We start from the raw sequence: 20,315 nt of genomic DNA, 5'->3' as shown, positions 1-20,315 counted from the left end.
AGGGGCACTGTGCTGCCTTCTGGATGAAATGTAACAGAGAAATTGCTTGCTTTTGGTTCCTCATGAACCCACTGCTGTGTGAAGGGTGAAAAAGTGGTTGGGTCAGGTGTCATGGCTCAATTCCAATTTGGAATTCTGCCTTTCTAAAATTCTTCCAGCAGTTTCAAATAGATGTTCTTCCCTTACCCTCCATTGCAGATGCAGAATGATTGCTGCATTTTGTCCCAGAGATGGCTGATATTCCATATCAGGTGTGATGTCCCCACATACATGGCTTCTAAAGGGCTTTAGGATCCTTCAGAATGAAAAGTGCTCCAGAAATGCAAAGTCCTTACAGCATCCTTCCCTGAGTGAGGAAAGACTTTCTCTCATCTCGTTTCTTTTGCTGCACTCCAGGTGAAAGGGAAATGTACTACCGACCACATTTCTGCAGCCGGTCCATGGCTCAAATTCCGTGGCCATCTGGACAATATCTCCAACAACCTGCTGATTGGAGCCATCAATATTGAGAATGGCAAGGCCAACTCAGTGCGGAATGCATTAACCCAGGAGTTTGGGCCAGTCCCAGACACAGCCCGCTACTACAAGGTGAGAATTCCTACCTTACATCCACCTCTAACGTCAGAGGGTATCTGGATGTGCTGTGGTGAGAGGTACTGGTGACTGCTTAGATCTCAAACATAGCTAATATAGCTGTCACTTTAAATTGATCACAAGCCCCCCTCCCCCCCCACCTAAGCCAAAAGGAGGTTGTGAATTGACCTAGTAACATTTGGACTGAGTAGATGGAGGGGGTTTGCTGAGTAGTGCAGGCATGTGAAGGCAGTCAGGGCAGAAACAGGCAGCTGGAAAGAGCAGCTGAAAGCACTCTCTGGCCCTGGAAGAAACCTAGGGAAAAGCTTTTGTGTAAGGGGTGCAAGCTGAACAAGTGTTCTTGGTGTGTTGAGCAAAAGGTGTTCCCTGCTGCTTGATTCCCTCTGCATTCAGAGACATGGGACGCTATAAATAAAGAATGTACAAAACTGTATCAAAGAAATACCAGACTATCACCAATTTCTGCTCCCAACTGGAACATCTCCAGCTCCCAAACTTTGACTAGCTGTCTGGTTTGAAAAGCTACAGAGAAGGTGCTATGCTTCATGCTATTCTGCCGTAGAGGTCACACCATACCTCACCACTTAACTGGCTCTTTACTAGTCCTCTCAGTGTTTGGGCTATCTCCAGGGATCCACTCTAGTTAGATCTTGTGGGGTAACTACTGTTTTCCTCTCCCTCTCTGGAGGAGAGAATACCTAGTGACCCAAAGCTTCTTGACCCAGAGCTCTCAAACTGAATGGAGACACTGGAAATGCTGATCAAGTCCCTGCTGTCCTTATGAGCACAGTTGTGTCTTCAAGCTATGGTGGAATCTCTTCACTGGAGTTTGTTCCATCTGTATGATCAATCTGATTGATAATTTTCTAAATAATATCAAACATTTTGCCCCCTCCATTCTTTGAAAACTTCTTGCTGAACTTGATGATGGAAACTGCTAGAGAAAATGCCCTTACCACCCTATCCCCATAGCTTAACAAGTGCCCATGGGTTAACTTCCCATCTGCCGGAAGAATCATGGCTCTCGGGAGCAGTTCCAGGAACATGCCATGTCTACCTTATGTGGCCTCTGCTGGCAGGGTGGCTGCCACAGGACAGACAATTGCATTGGGAGACTATTCAGGAAGAGTTGTGGTTGAAACTCCACCCTAAACAATATCTAGGGTCTCCAAAATCCATTGTCCAATCAGTCCTCCGTGGCCAAGGATGATAATACCTAGCTCTTTTTATATAGCTCTTAATAGGATGGGAGACACATAGGAGCCCTCTGGGGGACACTCCTCAGCAGATTTTTTTAATCCATAGAGCACTAAGGAATGGAAGATGTGTGACCATGCACAGGTGACCTTTATTTTGGCATATCTTAACTTCTGAGTGCTTGGCTTTGCAACCTTAATGCTCTCAATAATTTGTGTGTGTAATATAAAATTATTTGCATTGCTTTTGGTCACAGAAAAATGGCATCAAATGGGTGGTTGTTGGGGATGAAAACTATGGTGAGGGATCGAGTCGGGAACATGCAGCATTGGAACCACGTCACCTGGGAGGCAGAGCCATCATCACAAAGAGCTTTGCCAGGATTCATGGTAAGTACCACCACCAGCAGCTGGATACTGTGTGGTGTATAAGGAGGTTGCTTTATGGCTTGGAAGACCCATTTCCTTGACGTGTTCAGTACTGGAGGCAGGAAAGAGAACAGGATCTGCTGGAGCAAATCCATTGTCCATCTAGTCTGGTGTCCTGCCAGCAGTTAACACCTGATGCTTAACACATGATTAGTGTTGCTTTTTTCTATTAGCAGTATCTTATTCCAGTAATGCCTAAAAGCCGAAGTCAGGGTTGGGAGGCCATTGGGGTAGGCACTGAGGACACAGAAGACCATCCCTCCTGCAGTGAGCTTGCAACCTAAAGATGTAGACCGACAACTGAAAGCAACTCCCTGAAAGTACAGTACAATGTCTGTTCTTCCTTTGCAAAACAAACCCATTCTGCTGCATTGACCTCCTGTGTCCAGCTGCCTGTCAGACTTCTTCAGTCAATGGTTGCCCAAGTTCTCTTTTTCTCCCATACTCTCATGGAGATTCAGTCTTATTTTGGAAGACAGACAACCCCTGCCAAAAGTGTGTGTTAACTCTGCTGCTTTCCTCTCCCCACGACGATGGTGGGAGAACAAGACTCATCCCCTCCCCAGGGATAAGCATGGGAAACCCACATGCTCTAGCCTGCTCTGGCTCCAGTAAATCTGACACCTCCCCTCCCCATAGAGTGGGTATTTTCAGGTACATATATTTGAGTGAACAGTGCTCTGAGGAAGACATATTAAATAATGGACATTAACATAATACTCAAATGATTAAATGCAATTTACCACCATACTTCAAAGATTGTGTCTATCTTTCTCCTCTCCCAAAGTCACTGGTGGGTGCTCTAAACATCTACCTGATTGGAGGGAGTGTTGTATTCTTGAACCCAACATCTGTATACACAGGCAAATCAAAATACATCCTCTTCATCACTCCAATCCCATGCTGGGGCAAAAAGAACTAATGTGATCCTTGTGTGTATAAACAAGGCAGTAGGAGTCAGGAGGTGATTTATCTCTGTATCTGCTTTATTTTGCCACACTGTTGAGACCGCTTCAGAGCTTTATGCATTATTTCAGAAGTCACCATTAAGAGGATGTTGAAAGAGCCACGGATGAAAGATTAAGCTCTTCGTATAGTACGACAGTGTTTCTTTCAATCTGTTTAGCTTACCAAAACAAGGATTGAAGTGATTTGATAAGTGTGAAGTACCTTCACGAGGGGAAAAAAATCATACTAAAAGACTAATCTAGCAGAGAAAGGGTTAAGAATCAATGGCTGGAAGCTAATCAAACTAAGAAAGGCACAACTTTTAACGGTGAGGATGATTAATCACTGGAACAAACTACCAAGGGAAATGGTGGATTCTTCATGTCTTCAGGAGTGGATGCTTTTTTTTGGCAGTTGTGCTTGGACTAAATACAAGCCATAGGGCTCAATACTGGGTTAACTAGGTGAAATTCTGTGACCTGTGTTATATAGGAGGTCAGACTAGATGAGTTAATGGTCCCTTCTGGCCTTATCTATGAATTCCTACACACACAAGAACAAGCTTCTCCCTGGGGAAGGTCCATCGAAGTCCACTCCCAACGGGGATAAAGATGACCCAAAAAGCTTACAAACCATCCATCTTATAATAAAGTATCTAAGTTATTGTATTCCCATCAATGTTTCTTGCCTGGAAAGCCATTAGTAGTACTCTTCTTAGAGACGGGTATGTAAGAAACACATGCTTCACTGCTCGGCAGACTCAAAGCAACAAAGGTGTGCAGGGGGTGAGGTGGGATAGCAGAGAGTGACTTTTAGATCGTTTGCAATTGGCTGTTTGAGGAGAGGGAGTTACTAAACCAATGGTGGTAGATATAATGCAATCATTCAGAAAGTTGTGTACCACTGAAACGGCACCTGTCTCCGTTGTTTCCATGTATTTTTTGAAAATGTGCCTTAAACAGTCTCAGCTTTTTCAGTAGGATCTGCAATGGAACAGAGTTGGATGTGTCTCTGGATGCTTCCATCCCCAATTTCTTCACACTTCAGCCATGTTTGAAAGTTCAGTGTGTGCTGGATCTCAGATGTGTGACAGTACTGTTAAAGACCAGATTAAATGTTACCACACTGCCCCTAGAAAAGCCAAGCATAGTTTGGGGCAAAATTATAGAAGGATTGATGTCCTGTTTCATCAGCTGTAATAGATACACCAAGGCCTCCAAACCTGAACCATGCATTCCATGGTCAAGGAACTTTATACTGTAGTAAAAACATCTGTGAAATCTCATTACTTGCAAGATCTGAAAGTCCCTATATACTTAATATCAATATTTGTAGTTTTGCAGCGCCATGGGGCTCCAGCTGCACTGTGCAAGGCAATGTAGAAACACACGACAGCTGCTGATTGTGATATTCAAGTATCAAACAGTATGGTGGATATTCTTGTACCTCTGTGATTCTGAGCTTATCCATCACATTCCCTGCAAACTTCCCTTCCACCTAACAATGCTCCTCCTTGTCCACTCGCCAACACTGTTGAGTGAAAGGGAAAAAATGAGGAAGATACTTTCCTGATGCTTGTCAGCAGACTATTCTTGTCCTTCATTTCATTGCTCAGAAGAGAACTGAGAGTTGCTGGATAAAAATGAGCACCGGCTATGGAGCTACCATTGCCTGAGGAGCCGCCATTGCATTGTCAGTATATTATGCTGCAATACCTAAAATGTGGGATGTTGTTTATCCCCCATGCAAGGCTCACTAAACTGTCCTATACCCTTTGTGGTGGGTGGTGAATCCTTTCTGTCTTATTTACAGAAACCAACCTCAAGAAGCAAGGCCTGCTGCCTCTAACTTTTGCTGACCCAGCTGACTACAACAAGATTCATCCTGTGGACAAGCTGAGCATTGTGGGTCTGGCAGACTTTGCACCCGGAAAGGTAACTGGTTGGATTTCCTTTTGCAGCAATAAGCTGCATTTTGTTTCCACTGGGCTCACTCCCAGGGATCAGAGATTTCTAGGGGGAGGGAGGGTTATGACTAACTCTGCTCCTAGAGCAGCAGTCCTCAAACTGTGGGTCAGGACTCCAAAGTGGGTCACAAGCCCATTTTAATGGGGTCGCCAGGGCAGACTTCGACTTGCTGGGGCCCAGGGCCAAAAGCCCGAGCCCCATCACCAGGGGCTGAAGCAGAAGCCCAAGGGCTTCAGCCCTGAGTGACAGGGCTCAGGTTACAGTCCCCTTGCCTGGGACTGAAGCCCTGGGGCCAAAGGGGCTTGGGCGGGCTCAGGCTTCAGTCCCCCATCTTGGGGTTGGGTAGTAATTGTTAGAAGGGGGTCACAGTGCAATGACGTTTGAGAACCTCTGTCCTAGAGGGAGTGATGGAAGCCAGGCCTAGTGTTCTGAATGGAGTACTTACAAATATAGGAATTGCCAACCAGATCTGAATGGTCCAGTATTCTGGACTTACGGGTGGTCTAGAGAGCTGACTCACTGCATGGTGCTGGCCTCAATTCCTGCTGCCTCTTTCCATTGAGGATGAGGTAAAAATAAATGACTTCAGTTATTGCTATTCCCTGTAACAGATTGGCTGTAGCTGCCACTGGAGTGTTATGGGATTGCAAATGGGAGAACTGAGCTTTCTGATTGCAGATGGAAGAGGTAGTGTCTATAGAGCACTTGAGTTCAAGGACCCTCTGCATTAGAAATTGTGTTAAACAGAATGGGTCACTCACTCACTCTATATCAGGGGCTCAGTGTTCTTCAAGTGATTCCTTTTAACCCTTTCAACAGGGCAGGGTCAAAGACTTTCTAGTGAGCATCCTGCATTGTCTCTTATAAATGTTGCTCCAGGAAAGGGGAAAACAAACTCCAATTTTTTGCTTCCCTCCTCTCCCCTCTATAGCCCCTGAAATGCATCATCAAGCATCCCAATGGGAGTCAGGAAACAATCATGCTGAACCACACCTTCAATGAGACGCAGATAGAATGGTTCCAGGCTGGCAGTGCCCTGAACAGAATGAAGGAGATGCAGTAACACTGAAACAGCCGCATGCACACCCAGTGGACTTGGCCCAGATATCTTCATAAAAGTGCAATTCCATGGCTGTTGGACATAAATGTCTGATCAAATGTAACCATAGCTTCTTTTTTGTAACTGTATTAGTTCACTGACACTGACCAGGGAGTGCAGCTCAGCCTGTTGCGTCTTGGTTTCCAAATTCCCCAGCTCTTTGGTTCAGATTTCACTTGTATTTATTTTTGAAGATACCTGCTCAGTTGGCTTTTTCTGCCCAATCATTTCATGGATGGCTGAAGAAACTTAAAGTAGGACTTTCTGGTTCTTGTGAAAATATAAAATCCAAAATAAAGATTCTGTGATGGACATCTTCTGTTTGAACTGTTGTATTGGTATTTCTGATCACCATCCACTCTCTGCCTGCAAGAGGTTGAAGGTGGGGCTGTGAGACTCCAGAAAAACTGTCAACTTGCCTTCACTACACCACCCTCTACTCTCAAGGGCATCTGCACTCCAATTGTCAGTACACAGCTTTGATTTCCTTTTGCACTTGTGAATGTCAGTTTATGCCCCAAAAGCCCACTTCCATCTGTGACTGGCCAAATGATCGGAGGGAGAATAAGCAGACAGCTGCATACTGTGATCCATCTGTATGACCTCCCCCAACTGTCTATTGCACTTCTCTCCCAGGAATAAATTCATCACCCTGCAAAAAGCTGTTACAGGCAGAAATCTTGCTGTTCAGCAATTCAAATCTCCACAATCTACACCTTCCCTCTGCCCTACTGATCAAGTTTGTCCTGATACTCAAATTCCTTTTTGGAATTGGCCTAAGACCTCATCTCTCTGTCTGACTTCCTACACCAGCTATACTCCACCATAACGATGCCATAAATGGGGGAGGATTGTGAGGAAAGCAGCTCTTTCCCAGCACCTAGAGTAGTACAGCACACTCACCCAGAGGAGACAAGGGGGTGAGTGGCAAGGTCCACTGTTTTTACTTGCATGCAAATCTTAACTAATTGATTCTTCACTCAGAGTGAATAGGTCCAGAGATCACTTGTATTTAAGTAGGTGAAAGGCTTTCAGACAATAAGCATGAGTACCAAGCACCGTAGAGGAGATATGGTATGTTTCAGGGAATTAAGTTTCAGGTAGTCAGCACATACAAGCAGAACACTTGTTGGAAGCAGAGTAAAAGTATACATACAGTGCCAAGTGGCAGACTTGTTTTTTTAGAATGGGGTCTGAAATTCACTTACTGGGAACAGAAGGGCCCCAACTGCAGCAAGGGTTAGGGGGAAGCAACTCTCAGCTGTGTAGTTCCAACTACCCTCAATTTATTGCTGCCTTTGAAAGGAACAGCAGTAATACATAGCTGGGGTGAAAAGTCCATGCTGGGACTCAGGGAATTGCTAGGTGTATGCTAGCGCATATTGCCTCACTTATATTCCAAAATACTGAAAATTAGAGAACTTTTCCATTTCTGACACTGCACCAATGCAAGCGTCAATCTAGCCTCAGAACTCAGAGGGGTATAATAGGTAGACAGCACTGCCAGTGCTGTAACCACTCTAATTTTCAGTTGTTCATGACCCTGTGTGCACAGGTCACAGTGCAATAACTAGTGTATGAGACTGACACCACCAGTAGTTTTTATTGGTCAGACTTCAGCTGCTTGGAAGCCATAGTTTTCACATAGCCAAAGTGCCTTAAAATACAAAGATGAGTCGGTGTGAAGAGCATCCTCTCCTTGAGGCCAATTCCTAGAACATGCTCAAATCTGCTTCTCCTGTGCTCCAAGCTACAACGTTCTGTAAAATACAATACCTTTCTTTCCCATTAGCAGCCCTGTTAGAGCAATGTTTAGTCAGTGTTGCTATACTTCATTAGAGAAGCTGGAGACAGCACAGAAGGGACTTCATAAATTCAGATGGCTGTGCTAAGATGAATTCTAGACTTCTTTTTGATTAAATCTATGAACCAGTAACAGCCAAGCTTCGAAGTAAGGAGCTGTAATTATATTGCAGGAATGATTCCAGTGACTTAAGCTTTACTTTCATGGTTTGAGATCAGCAGAACCACCATCCAATGGAATTTTAGCCCCCACAAAATGGCTACTATTTAATCATGCAAAACACATCACAGTCCTGGCTCCCTGCCCTGCAGACTCCCACTAACTTTTTGTTCCCTGCTTTCCTTTCATTGCTGTCAGCAAAAGTAATTGAATTTGGTTCCTGTGTTTAATGCTGCTCCTCAAAAGTAGAAACCAGAAAGTATCTGCATCAAGATGGAGTAAGCATCCCAGGCTGCAGAAGCCTGGGTTTGTCTATTCCTGATAGAGAAGAAGCTGGGTTGTGTATGGCCAGTAATAACATCATCTAATATTAAAACCAGCCTTCCTGCCCCTTAAGGGATTGGAAATACAGCTTTACTCAGCAAGATGGCCTCTCCTAAAATTAAGTGACCATTTCAGCCAAGCCACCAGTAGAATTGAGCTTGTTCTGCATAAGACTATAGTCCATGCACTGTATTACAGCATCTCACTTCAGCACCATAGCAGGTGGTTGTTTTCAGAAAACAGCAAAGGATTAGAAACCAAAGCTAAATTGCTTCTTAGAAAGCTGACACCCTTCCATTTTCATAGCAATTCATGTAACAGAACTCCAGCTCCCTTGTTCAGTGAAGTGAATCCTCCTCTATGGGCTGGATTCCCATCCTTTCATCACCAGGGTTTACAATGGCTTAAGAGCCAATGTATTCCTTTCCCATACTTAGTGGTTCTCTCTCTCATGTTCAGACAGCAGCACCTCCTTGTTTTGTGCCAAGGAGATATGAACACTTCCACTAAAGGAGAGACAGGCCTTTGCTTACACCTCATTACATTTCTCAAGCCAGGAGACTGGGTGTGGTAGGGAATTACCAGTTTCTTCTGGCCAGACAGCACCACTCGTCCTGCCACTATAACTCAGACTGTTCTTTTTCAAGACAGCAGAGACTTTCTTTGGCATTTGAACCCAATTTTGATTTGCTTTCCAGGATGTCAAAGTCCCAGATGGGTTTGTGGCTGCTGGGCCCACGTAACAGGGCAGCCCTTCCACGTCTGTAGTTTTACTTGTACAGTTCTAAGGGAGGTATTTCTTGGCAGTTATCAGCTTGACTTGGTGGGGAGCAGACAGGAACATGGAAGCCCTGCTTTCTTGTCCACTGCCTGGAGGGGAGCAGGGCCCCAGCTGGCTCTTGCAATCCCTGAAAGCATCCATCCTGTAGGGTCCGTGCAGAACAAGTTCTGACTGCTGCTAACTGTTTGTCCACCATGAGAGGAGACCCAGGCCAGGCTCACTGATAGATCCCTGTCCAGAGAGAAGGAAAAAGAATGAGAAGAATTTAAGAAGGTTCACAGGCAAGTAGATAAGAGTGAATGTTTGATCCAACTTAGTGGTCAACTGGGGGGGGGGGGGGGAGTATATTCAAAGGAGGGGGAATATCTGGAGTATCTACTGGAATCCTCCTTTCCTCCCTGTCTCACAATGACCCTCAGAGGTCCAGCCTCCACCCACAAATACCCCACTCCATCACTGGGAAGGTGCAGTTTAAGGGAGCACCAGCACTAATTTAGAGTCTTGCCTTTCTACTGTGCACAGGCCTTTAGATCAGAGTTCTTTGGGGGAAAGAGATTGTTTGGCACAAGGCTATTGTGCAGCAATAGGTGCACTTCTATTCCATGTGCACCAGGCAACCTCACTTGCTGCCTTCAGCCCCCTCTTCAGAACTTCATCCCAATGTTTATTACAATGACAGACACCAGATACATATTTAGTAAAGCTGATCTCAGTAACCTCATCCCCCACCTTTGTCATCCTTCTCTGTGTTCTCTCTAATTTAGACAGTAAGCTACTCGGGGAAGAGGCACTGTCTCTTTAAAATGCCATGTACACCTATGGTGCTGTATGAATTATACATAGTTACCACCAGAGTGTAGGGTGCCTCCTTCTTCTGTACCTCCTCTGTGGCACCAGAGGTGGAGGCCTCTGTGGAGCTTGGACCTGTAGGAGATGTGTCAACAAAGTTCTCATCCACTATCCGGAAGCGGATCTCCTCCCCCGTGTCCATGTACAGGTCATGAGCCCCTTCTTCTGTCTCATATTCCCACACCCAGACCTGCTCCGCTTCATCGCTGGCCAGCTCAAGTCAAGGCAGTAAAACAAATCATGAGAATCCAGTGGTTTTCTCTCACTCAACAGACCATTCTCCCCGAGAGCCCTCAGAGCAGGAGGCTTGTGGTTTGAATCCCAGGAGTCACCCTCTTCACCCATTTCTCAAACTGCACCACACTTCTCCAAGCAGCCCTTTTATCTTAGCTTTACAGATGCAAAAAGGATAATCAGTGCTCATGCTTCAAGGCATAAGATAGTCACCTGGGATGGAGTCAAAAAAAGAATTCTCCAACCATGTACCCAATTGGCCAAGTGCATCATGTAGGGCAGAGGAATTGGCCACTGATGGAGGCAAGTTACAAGACTGGAGAATGTCTATGCTGTAGGAAAAAAACCCAGCTGTTTAGGTGACTTTGCCATATTTCTAACAGGTGGCAGAGTAACCCTACAAGACCCACTTGGTGTGACCCCAAAGGGGTTAGCTGTCTAACTCTGATAGCTGACTGCATGGGACTCTGAACCAGGCATGATACTCCAGCTGCTGCACCTGAGCCTTTCTAGGACAGTAGGGGGCATGCAAGGGTTAAGGTGACAATTGAGAACTGTAGCCACTTCCCTCCTTTATTTAAAAATAAAAGTCAATGTGAGAGATGGTTAGAGGATACAATTTAGCTGGCTGCTGGAGGGACTCTGGAGGGATGACAATGTCATCGAAGAAACCAAGAGAAACTGCAAAGCAAAGAATTAAAATTAGGAAGAAAAGGATCTTGCCATCAGTGATGGAGTACATTAAAGTGGTATGATGTCAGCCTGACATCTGCTTTTTTTATTTTTAGTGTGAAGTACAGCAAATCAGTTGTTGTGCCTGCCTAAGTCCCCCTAGCAGATCTATATCTCTACAGTCCCACTCTTCTGATAAGTGTTTCTCTCTCTCTCTCAGCTGCTGTGAGAAAGTCCCTCAAAACAAGAAAGGATAGTAACACCCTGACCATAAACTAATTACTGTCAAATCCACAAAGTAAACAATTTTTTCACTAACTTCAGATACAGGAAGGGGTGACAGATGCTGCACATAATCACAGAAGGCAAAAGAATTCTGACCAATGTGATTTATGGTGATAATATACCCCTTTTAACCAAATGACTCTGAAGCCATGCTGAAGGAATTCCAGACAAAGCAAACCTAAGCCTCCATCTGCCCAGGAGCGTTAGCCACCTGCACAATCTAGTGGATCCAAGCTCTTCTGGGATGTGCACATACAGGACTGAATAAAGGAGATTTGTGGGTCTGAGCAAAACCCTCAAGCAAGAGGGCCCACAGCCTGCCCCCAGGCTGAAACTAGCAATTTAACTAAGGGCTTGTCTACACTGGCAATTAGCAGCGCTGCAACTTTCTCGCTCAGGGAAGTGAAAAAAACACCCCCTGAGCGCAGCAAGTTTCAGCGCTGTAAAGCACCAGTGTAGACAGTGCCCCAGTGCTGGGAGCTACGCCCCTCGTGGAGGTGGGTTTTTTTTAGAGCGCAGGGAGAGCTCTCTCCCAGGGCTCTGCCGCGACCACACAAGCCACGTTAAAGTGCTGCTGCGGCAGAGCTTTAGCGTTGCCAGTGTAGACTAGCCCCAAGATTGCTCCCACTCATTTCACTCTTGTTCCCTGTCAGGTTTTTGCTGGAATCCACATTTTCACTGGAAATCCACATTTTGCACTGAAACTGCTGAGTTTCAGTGCAAAAATAAAACCACCCTAATGAGAGGTTTTTTTTGCTTTTAGCGCTGATGTGCCAGTGAAGATTCTAGATTGCTTTTACGGGTCTAATTGCCTTCTGGAGCTGTCCCACAATGCAGAGCGGGAGTGGTCGCTCTTTGAAACTCAGCAGTCCTGCCTGCAGGTATGCGCCCCTCCCCTTTAGCTCTGTTCTGCCGGCCAGTGCTCTCACTGCTCCGGGACACAAAACACATCATTTTTGTGGAATGCTCCTGCTGCCTCCCACAATGCAAACAGAGGCAGGCAGACAGAATGTGCAGTGCAGAGTCAGGGAGGGAGGTGGGGGCTAAGGTTGGGGTCTCCCACTCAACTGGTTGCTTCCAGCAGCTGTCACACACACATATCCACCCCTTTCACAATAATGATTTGCTTTGTGTCCTGGAGCAGTGCATAGTGGGACAACTACCACAGTGCGCTCCTCTCATCTGTGATGAAGTGCTGCATATGTAAACATGATCTGATGCCTGTGGAAAACAATGTGAACACAAACCAGCACTTTTCTTTTAGTGCTCTTCTATCACCGACAAAACTGTCAGCGAACAAACTCTGCAAGTGTAGACATAGCCTTAGTTACTGTTGACTCAAGCCAAACTAGAAATAATGACTTGGGGTTGAATATCTCAAACCAGTCTCACAGCCTAGGGTGCTGGACTCAACACAATGCCTGACAGCTATGGTCTCCCTAGTATTAGAAGTTGCAATTTACCATGAACGCCATCCTGACTGCAGCCTTTAATCTCCCCGATCAGAATCTCATCCAGAAAGGGATGGAATACCACATACCGGAAATGCACTGGAAAGAAGCAAAGATATTAAGTCTGAGAAAGTCTCATATTTAATTTCCTTTGGGTGACAGCCATTTAAAAATAAATAAATCTACCCCACGCCCCCCAAATCTTGTATCGTGTTTCTTTAGCAGCTTTCATCCCCATGCCAACAATATCAGCACACTCAAACTCCCACAATACTTTTAAGTTCTCTGGAATCATGTGGTGTGCATATAACTGGTCTAAGTAATTACACAACTTTGTTACTGTAACAATCACTGGCCTATTGTTTGCCACACTTGCTTGCTATTTTTTGTATTGGACTGTAAACTTCTTAGAGCAGAGACTATTTCTTTCTGCCTAATACAATGGGGCCCTGCTCCTCCTATTGGGCATTACTACAGTACAAATAAATAATACCACCAAGCTCCTATCAGTAGATCTCAGAGAACTTCCCAAAGGTCAGTATCATTATTTCCACTTTACAGAAGGGGAAACTGAGGCACCAAGAGTGGAAGTGACTTGCCCAAGCAGGCCAGTGACAGAGCTGGGAATAGAACCCAAGTCTCCATCCAAGGCCTAAGCCACTAGACCACACTGCCTAAATAATGCACTTTGCCATTAAAAAGCAGCTGTCACTGAGGTGGACTGCAATACACCTCTACCCCGATAGAACGTGGTCCTCAGGAGTCAAAAAATCTCACCGTGTTATAGGTGAGACCGCATTATATCGGGGTAGGGAGAGGAACCGCTCCCCGCCCCAGCTCACCTCTGCCCAGGAAGGGATGGGAGAAGTTGCTCCAAAGTAGTTACAACCAACAGAGAGAATTAAAGTTATCACAGAATTTCGGATAGGCAATATTTATTACTATATATTAGATTGTGGGAGTACTGCAAGTATGCTAGACACTCAACACAAAGAGACAGCTGCTTGTCCCAAAGACCTTATGAATTAAAAAACTAGAGGAAGAGATGGTGAAAGAGATATAATATACAAGCAAAGTGACCAGGGTGGGGATTACCTGCTGAGGCGGATTCTCTTTCTGCTTGTTAGGTCACCCCCCACAATAGAACTCCTGAAATCCAAACCCCTGGCTGGTTATTCTGATGATTGGCAAAGCAGAATGTAACCCAGCTTTGCTCTTCTGCAGGGCTGATACTAACCAAACCAAGTCTTTCTCCAGTGTAAGTTAAACAAATAAGACTGTGGTGATGGGAACAAAGGTGGACACACATCTGGAAAGGCCAATTTTAGACAGTGTCACTTTCCTCATCACAAACGTTTTGATGTCTCAACCCTTTGTTACCGATTAGGAACCCGCCTGGCTACTGGGACACCATGGGTGTCAGAGGGGCACTGCAGATGCTTTCTGTAGTAGATGGTATTTACCTTAAGGAGTGGCTGAGATGCAAGCAGCAGGATAGTGATAGCGAGCGGTGCTCAGACGCATGATAAATTCTACCGCTTACAACATGCCCAAGAGTCATATACAATTTCTACTGCAGGGTACCCAATACTCAGGGACAGATACTGAAATAGTTTTCTCTGTCCAGTGGAAGGGTGGGGGTAAAGCCCACTCCAGTGGCTATTCTGGAACACAGGTGAATTGGCTTAACTAGTCACAGGCAAAAGAGCCTTTGTTAATACAGAATTGAGGTTGCAGGTGCTCAACACTCTCCTGTGCACCTCTTGCCCTTCCAGTATGGGAGAGCTTAAGTTTTCAAATGCAAATATTGCAGAACAAGGCAGTGGGGTGCTACGGCCCCCTTGCATAAACGTTAGCACAACAAGAAAAAATCCTCAAACATCAGAGAACGCAATTAAGGCCATACTTCCCACACAACATAACCTTCACTCCGCCCTCTTGGATCCCCACCGTGAGGAGTCCCTCAGGCAAATCACAAGAGGAGGCAATGGGGTTGGAGGCCTCCCTACACATTTTTGTCCAACTAGCAGCAAGTAGTTCCCACAGCAATGGTGCTGCTCAGAGGTATGAACAGGTGAGCCACTTTAAAGTTGCGGTGAGCACACAGAAAACAACAGCTTTTGACAGGGCAGGTGATGTCCTGTGATGCTCCTCTTGGGACCTCTACCCGGGTAGAATTAAGGTTGTGAGGCGTGACCCATTCCTGCAGCCTTCCTAGTATGAAAATTAGAGACCTGGAAGAATCCTGAGAACCACACAGCTTAGGAAAAGCAGTACCAGACCTTTAGTGTGCGATGCACCATCCCCAGGAAATATGTACGAGTCTTCCAGCTTTGTGATGTCATACAGACAGATGCAGAGGCCAACATTGTACACAACCTGTTCAGAGAAAAGCCAATGAGCAATAAATCCCTGGAACCTAAAGTTGTAAATCCCCTCAAATCTCTTCCCCATGCCACACTCAGACACAAGTTTTTAAGCAGGAAGCTCATGCAAATGGCCAACCAGATGAGCTGCCACAGGAGGAACTGGACAAGAGATCCATGTGCATCAGACCAGAGCACTGTAGAGGTGCAGGCCTCAGCTCTTGCAGGGAAAAGACAGTGCGCACTCATGACCACCTTCTAAGGACCCCTCTGGCTTTCTCAGAGGTATCGGAGGGCATGTGTTGACCTACTCCAGAAACAGCACTGCTGCAACCTGAGCCTTTTAGGAGGTTGCCAAAGATGGGAAAATGGGAGAAGTGAACCCTATGAGTGGCTTAGATAACCACCCCCCCACTGGATGAGAAATGCAGCATTTCCAGAACTAGCTGTTCCAAAAGCCAGAAACTCCCCTTGCTGGGTAGTCATGCCCTGGAATCCCTTTCTGTAAGAGACATGCTTCACTCAGAAGTCGTGAAGACAGTTGGTGAAGGTGAAGAAAGTCTCTCCCTCCACCCCCAAAATCAGGCTACACCCATCATTAACTCTAGACCCATCAGTTGATACTCAGGTCAGAGGGAGCTTGCCTACATTATATAACATAGATATTTTCAGAATACTGAAAATACTAAAGATGTCAGTATACCCTATGGGCTTGGGGCTGCCTCTCAAACCAAATTACAAATAGAAGAGACCTAGTAGGTCCCAACTTGCCCATTCATCCCTATCAGTGGAAGATGATTCCCTACAGTGCATTAAATGTCCCAACAATGGGGCTTCTGCCATTCCTTTAGGAGATTGCTCCTCAGCTATCAGAAATTTTTTCTGATGTTCAGTTCTGCGTAGTTTTATCCTAAGTCAAGTCCCTAACCCACAAAAGACCCTGAACCAGGGCTTTGGAGCAGAGCCCGGAACTGGAGCATGGACCAGTAGGTTTTTGCCCGGAGCTGGAGTAGAGCCGGAGCAGAGCAATTAAAAAATCTGATTGCTCCAAATCCCTGCCCTGAACATTCCCTCTCTTTCTTGGTTGTTCAAACACTTGCAGACATCATCCCATCTCAAGTCACTGGTGGCCAACTGAGACATGTTTAATAATCTCTCCACATAAGTCACTCTTCATAGCCCCCGATCATTTCTGTTGCTTTTCTCTGAACTCCCTTCAGTTTATCAGTTACCTGTGTAGAATTGAATGCTGCATTCTAATCAATTATGCAGAGAGGTCTAATTATGTGACCTCTCTGCATAATTGAATGCAGAGAGGTCACAACCCCTATATACAAGGGGTTGTGACCTTTCTGGTCTGTAGTATGATGCCTTTTTATATGCTGTACCAAATCTCATCAGCTTTTTGTTGTCAGATCACATTTCAAGTGCTTAGTGCACAGCAGTGAAATACTATCACCCCACGGTTTATTTCAACATTACTGCCTTCAAGGTATTTCTCCCTCTAAGATGTGTAAGTTTGCATTTTTCCAGGCTGAGTCTCCTATTGCTACTTCCTACTCCTGCCAACTACTCTAAGTTCCCTTCATTATTTCTCTGCCTCACCTGGCATCCTTCTCAGTTCAGTATTCCCTCAGAATATCATTACTGTGCTCTTTAACCTCCTCCTTCTATATAATTTGAGATCACATTAAATAACGCAAGAGCCATCACCTTCTCCAAATCTGTATTTTTGATCATTACCCTTTGTAGATGGTCCCTTAGGCAGTTTTCAGTCTTTGTAATGGTCTTCATATCCAAACCATTCTGAATTTAATTTTTTGCTGCTTACACGGTCACCCACAGCTGCACAAAAGTCTGGTTCATGTGTTCAGTGCTCTAAGCTTTACCTTGTTAGCTAACTTCTTATTTAGCTCTTCGGCAATGGAGTCATTGAGTTTCATTTCAAACTGCCACGGAGGAATCCGTACCGTATCCATCATCTCCACTAGAACAAACATGGTGGCTAGTAGCAAGTGTCCCTGGAGAAAGAGAGCAGAGGGCCAATAAGGCCTGGTCTACACTACAAAGTTTTGCCAGCATAGCTATGTCGGCTAGGAGTGGGGGGAGGAGGGAAATAAAATTAAAAAATCAAACATCCAGCTGATAGAGCTATGCCGGCAAATCCGCTAGAATGCACACAACTATGCTGACAGAAGCATGCTTCTGTTGGCATAAATAATGTTGCTTGGGAAGGTGGTGTAGCTATGCCAGGAGAACTCCCTAGGCCAAGGCTCTGTTCTGTAGATAAACTCTAAAAGCAGAAGGACCTTTTCAGATAGGGGTGGCCTAGGATCCTCTAACAGCTCGGCTGGGTGAGGTGTCTGGGAAATCGTTCAGTCCCTGCACTGTAGACACTTCATTCACATGGAATGTCTATAAAATCTGGCAGGTTCAGTAAAAAACTCAAGTGATTCAGCTATGGAGCAAACTGATCCTTTAGATTCACTTTGCTAGAGGTCCTGCCCAGTGAACGGCAAATGGTAACTTTCTATTTTTCCATTCAAGTCTCCAGCTCAATCCTCTATAATCATGAGCTCTTTGGGACAAAGATCATCTCTTCTTTATATACATGCACAGTGCCTACCATCTGGGCTTCTAAGTACTACCCAATATGACAGCTGAGAAAGGGATCATCATCATTGCTGAGGACACATCCAAAGACAAGCCCAAGTGTTAGTGAGGATGTATCCCCCCTGCTGGCTGTGAAAGGAAGGGCTCCTGAGAGAGCATGACTGAAGGGAACTTTGTTTTTTAGCTCATCCAGAAGATTCTGCACCACTACCTGCCTAAAGGACAGATTAGGCCACTGTAAAAGATGGCACCTGGCCATTGTCACATAAAAGTGATCTTCAATTGGGGGAAGAAATGGCATTCATTCATGCAAACTCAGGAGCAACTCTTTGAATCCACACTGTCTAATCTCCCCCCCCCCCCCCCCGACTAAAAATATGATCCCCCACATATAGGAACAAAGGAAAAGCATTTGCTTTTTTAAAAAAGCAGTTGGTAATAACTATTAAGGTGATGGGCACATTACAAATCCCTAAATTAGATACTGTAGTTAACACAAATTGATCCTTAATTACAATACGCCAGATGCTCATGTGCCCCAGTGTTAGCAATTCTGGGCTTTTTTCCACATCTGTAGAAATGCCAATCATTTGTAATACAGTGCTTTGAGGCTAGTGCCAACCAACCTCTGCCCCTCCCCTCACAAAAAGATACATTCCCTCCTACCACCATGAAAGCTTAAATTCAGCTCCAAACCCAGGAGAGAGATGGGCTAACCTCTTAAAATGTCATTACTGAGCTAAGCAGTTAGGGTGATCGATTCTTTTCTCCTGCTGCCATCTGAGGTCCCTTAAAGATTTTTCTTCTAGCGTTTGACTTGCCAGAGGAGAGAATGAGGATTATATGTATTTTAAGATTTCCCTGCTGCATCTGGATAAGTCAAACCTGACAACACAGGAAAGGGACTTGGACAAAAACTGAGTAGCATGGAACGGGGATAGGACAGTCAGTTTGGACTAGACACTCCAGGGGTAATCAACAGGCAGACTGTGGGACACATTCAGATTACCAGTCACCTTTGAACAGACCTCCAACATATTTTTATTTATTTATCATGATTGGGGATTTATTATTTTCGTCGCTGTAATCTGTATCTTGACGGTACCCCGATGAAGCAATACGGACCTTAACAAAAAATAATTCTCTACCCCGAGTTACCCCTAGCGCAGCCCAGGGCGGGTTTTTAGCTCAGACACACGAACTCCGGGCCAGCAAAGGGCGCCGAGCGCTTCCCCTGGAGGGTGGTGGCGGCTTCAATTCACCTCGGGTCACGTCTCACACAAGCAGGAAAAACGTCCCCGCGGCAGGCGCGGGGTATCGGGGCAGGACACGCTTGGGCGGGGCCCCTCGGCTGGGGAACCCGCCACCGCCGGGGGATCCGCGCAAACCCAGCGCGCCCACGGGCCCGCCGCTGTCCCGAGGCCTTTCCCCCCAAGGGAGCGGCCAGCGGCCTCCCCCCCGGACCGGTCACCGCGCGCTGCCCCAGCGCCCCCGGCCCCCGCCCCCAGCCTCTCCCTGGCGGGCCCGGAGAGCGGCGTAGGGCAGCGCCGTGTCCGCGCGGGACAGTAGGGCTCGCGCAGCGCCAGCAGAGCCCCGGCCCCCCGCCCAGGGGGCTAACGGGCCCGCGCGCGTGGCCCACCAGCGAGCGAACCATAGAGAGGGGAGTGGACGCTATGGTGCCGCAATGCATGGCGGGATACAGAGACGGCTCCCGGAGGGCCAACCTGATTCCTCCCCAGGGAGCTTCCCCGAGGCCCCTTTGAGCCCCCCCGCACGCACCTGTCCCGGGTGCAGCGCGCACGTGGCAACACCTACAGCAGCAACAGACAGTCCCGCGCCGCGGCAGCCTCCTAGTGACCAGCCAGGTGACTTCCGGTAACAATCGCCGTCGAGGGCGGGTCGGAGGGGTTGATTGACATCTGGAATCTGTATCAGGTGACCAGGGCTTCCCCAATCCCCGAGCGAGGAGCGAAACGGGTCTAGCGCTGTGGTGGGGGAGGGGGAGTTGTGCAGGCTGCGCCATTTTGCCCTTGCCCCTCTGCTCCCCGCGTTGCATTGACTCCCCTGATTCCCCTAGGGTGACAGTCAGCAAGTGTGAAAAATCGGGACGGGGGGGGTAATAGGAGCCTACATAAGAAAAAGACCCAAATATCAGGACTGTCCCTGTAAAATCGGGACATCTGGTCACCCTCGATTCCCCCCAGGCTCGCGGGGCAGTGAGGTCCCATCCCTGCCCAGCCCCGCGCCAGACGCGCTCTGCTCAGAGCCAACTCCTGACACTGGTGCCCGAGAGCCCAGCTGGGGGTTCTGCTCCCCCGGGCCAAGCGAGCTGGAAACGTGCTGGGGGGAGAAGGGCCCGGGCTCTCTCGGCTCCCGCCCCAGCAGTCAGAAGCTGCTGCCGCCTCAACCAGCCTCTCGCAGGCAGCCACCACGCTGCCAGTAGCGTTCCGACCGGAACGAGGTGCAGGCACCGCAGGAAAAGCACAGAGCCCCCTTCATCGCCCCGCCAGGCCAAGCAGAAACGGGGGGGGGGGGGGTGAGGGG

General features: G+C 46.8%; 2 protein-coding genes across 8 annotated transcripts in view; one reads left to right on the top strand and one right to left on the bottom strand.

Moving 5' to 3' along the window:
- ACO2 (aconitase 2) overlaps positions 1-6,547 on the top strand; it is a 31,057-nt gene extending 24,510 nt beyond the window's left edge. The window contains exons 15-18 of the mRNA XM_044984053.1: positions 397-588; positions 2,048-2,180; positions 4,980-5,101; positions 6,066-6,547. Of these exons, the coding sequence (XP_044839988.1) occupies positions 397-588; positions 2,048-2,180; positions 4,980-5,101; positions 6,066-6,197 (579 nt within the window). The 3' untranslated portion in view covers positions 6,198-6,547. The remainder of the gene's footprint in view (positions 1-396; positions 589-2,047; positions 2,181-4,979; positions 5,102-6,065) is intronic.
- On the bottom strand, positions 6,247-19,696 carry POLR3H (RNA polymerase III subunit H). 7 transcript variants are annotated; one of them, XM_044984076.1, is made up of 8 exons: positions 18,920-19,360; positions 18,489-18,656; positions 17,048-17,179; positions 15,075-15,171; positions 12,805-12,891; positions 11,002-11,065; positions 10,149-10,356; positions 6,247-9,532 (listed from the first exon to the last, which is right to left on the bottom strand). In XM_044984076.1, the coding sequence occupies exons 3-8, from the start codon at positions 17,156-17,158 to the stop codon at positions 9,479-9,481; spliced, it is 621 nt and encodes a 206-aa protein (XP_044840011.1). In that variant the 5' UTR covers positions 17,159-17,179; positions 18,489-18,656; positions 18,920-19,360; the 3' UTR covers positions 6,247-9,478. The 7 variants fall into 7 exon arrangements, with proteins under 7 accessions (XP_044840011.1, XP_044840006.1, XP_044840025.1 ...); XM_044984071.1 differs by lacking the exons at positions 18,489-18,656; positions 18,920-19,360 and adding an exon at positions 19,551-19,696; XM_044984090.1 differs by lacking the exons at positions 18,489-18,656; positions 18,920-19,360 and adding an exon at positions 19,587-19,684.
- Between the last annotated feature and the right edge of the window lie 619 nt (positions 19,697-20,315).

The sequence above is a fragment of the Mauremys mutica genome, chromosome 1 (assembly GCF_020497125.1).
Source record: "Mauremys mutica isolate MM-2020 ecotype Southern chromosome 1, ASM2049712v1, whole genome shotgun sequence".
In the NCBI taxonomy this organism is placed as follows: Eukaryota; Metazoa; Chordata; order Testudines; family Geoemydidae; genus Mauremys; species Mauremys mutica.
Note: the sequence above shows the minus strand (reverse complement) of the source record. Positions and strands in the feature narration are given on the sequence as shown.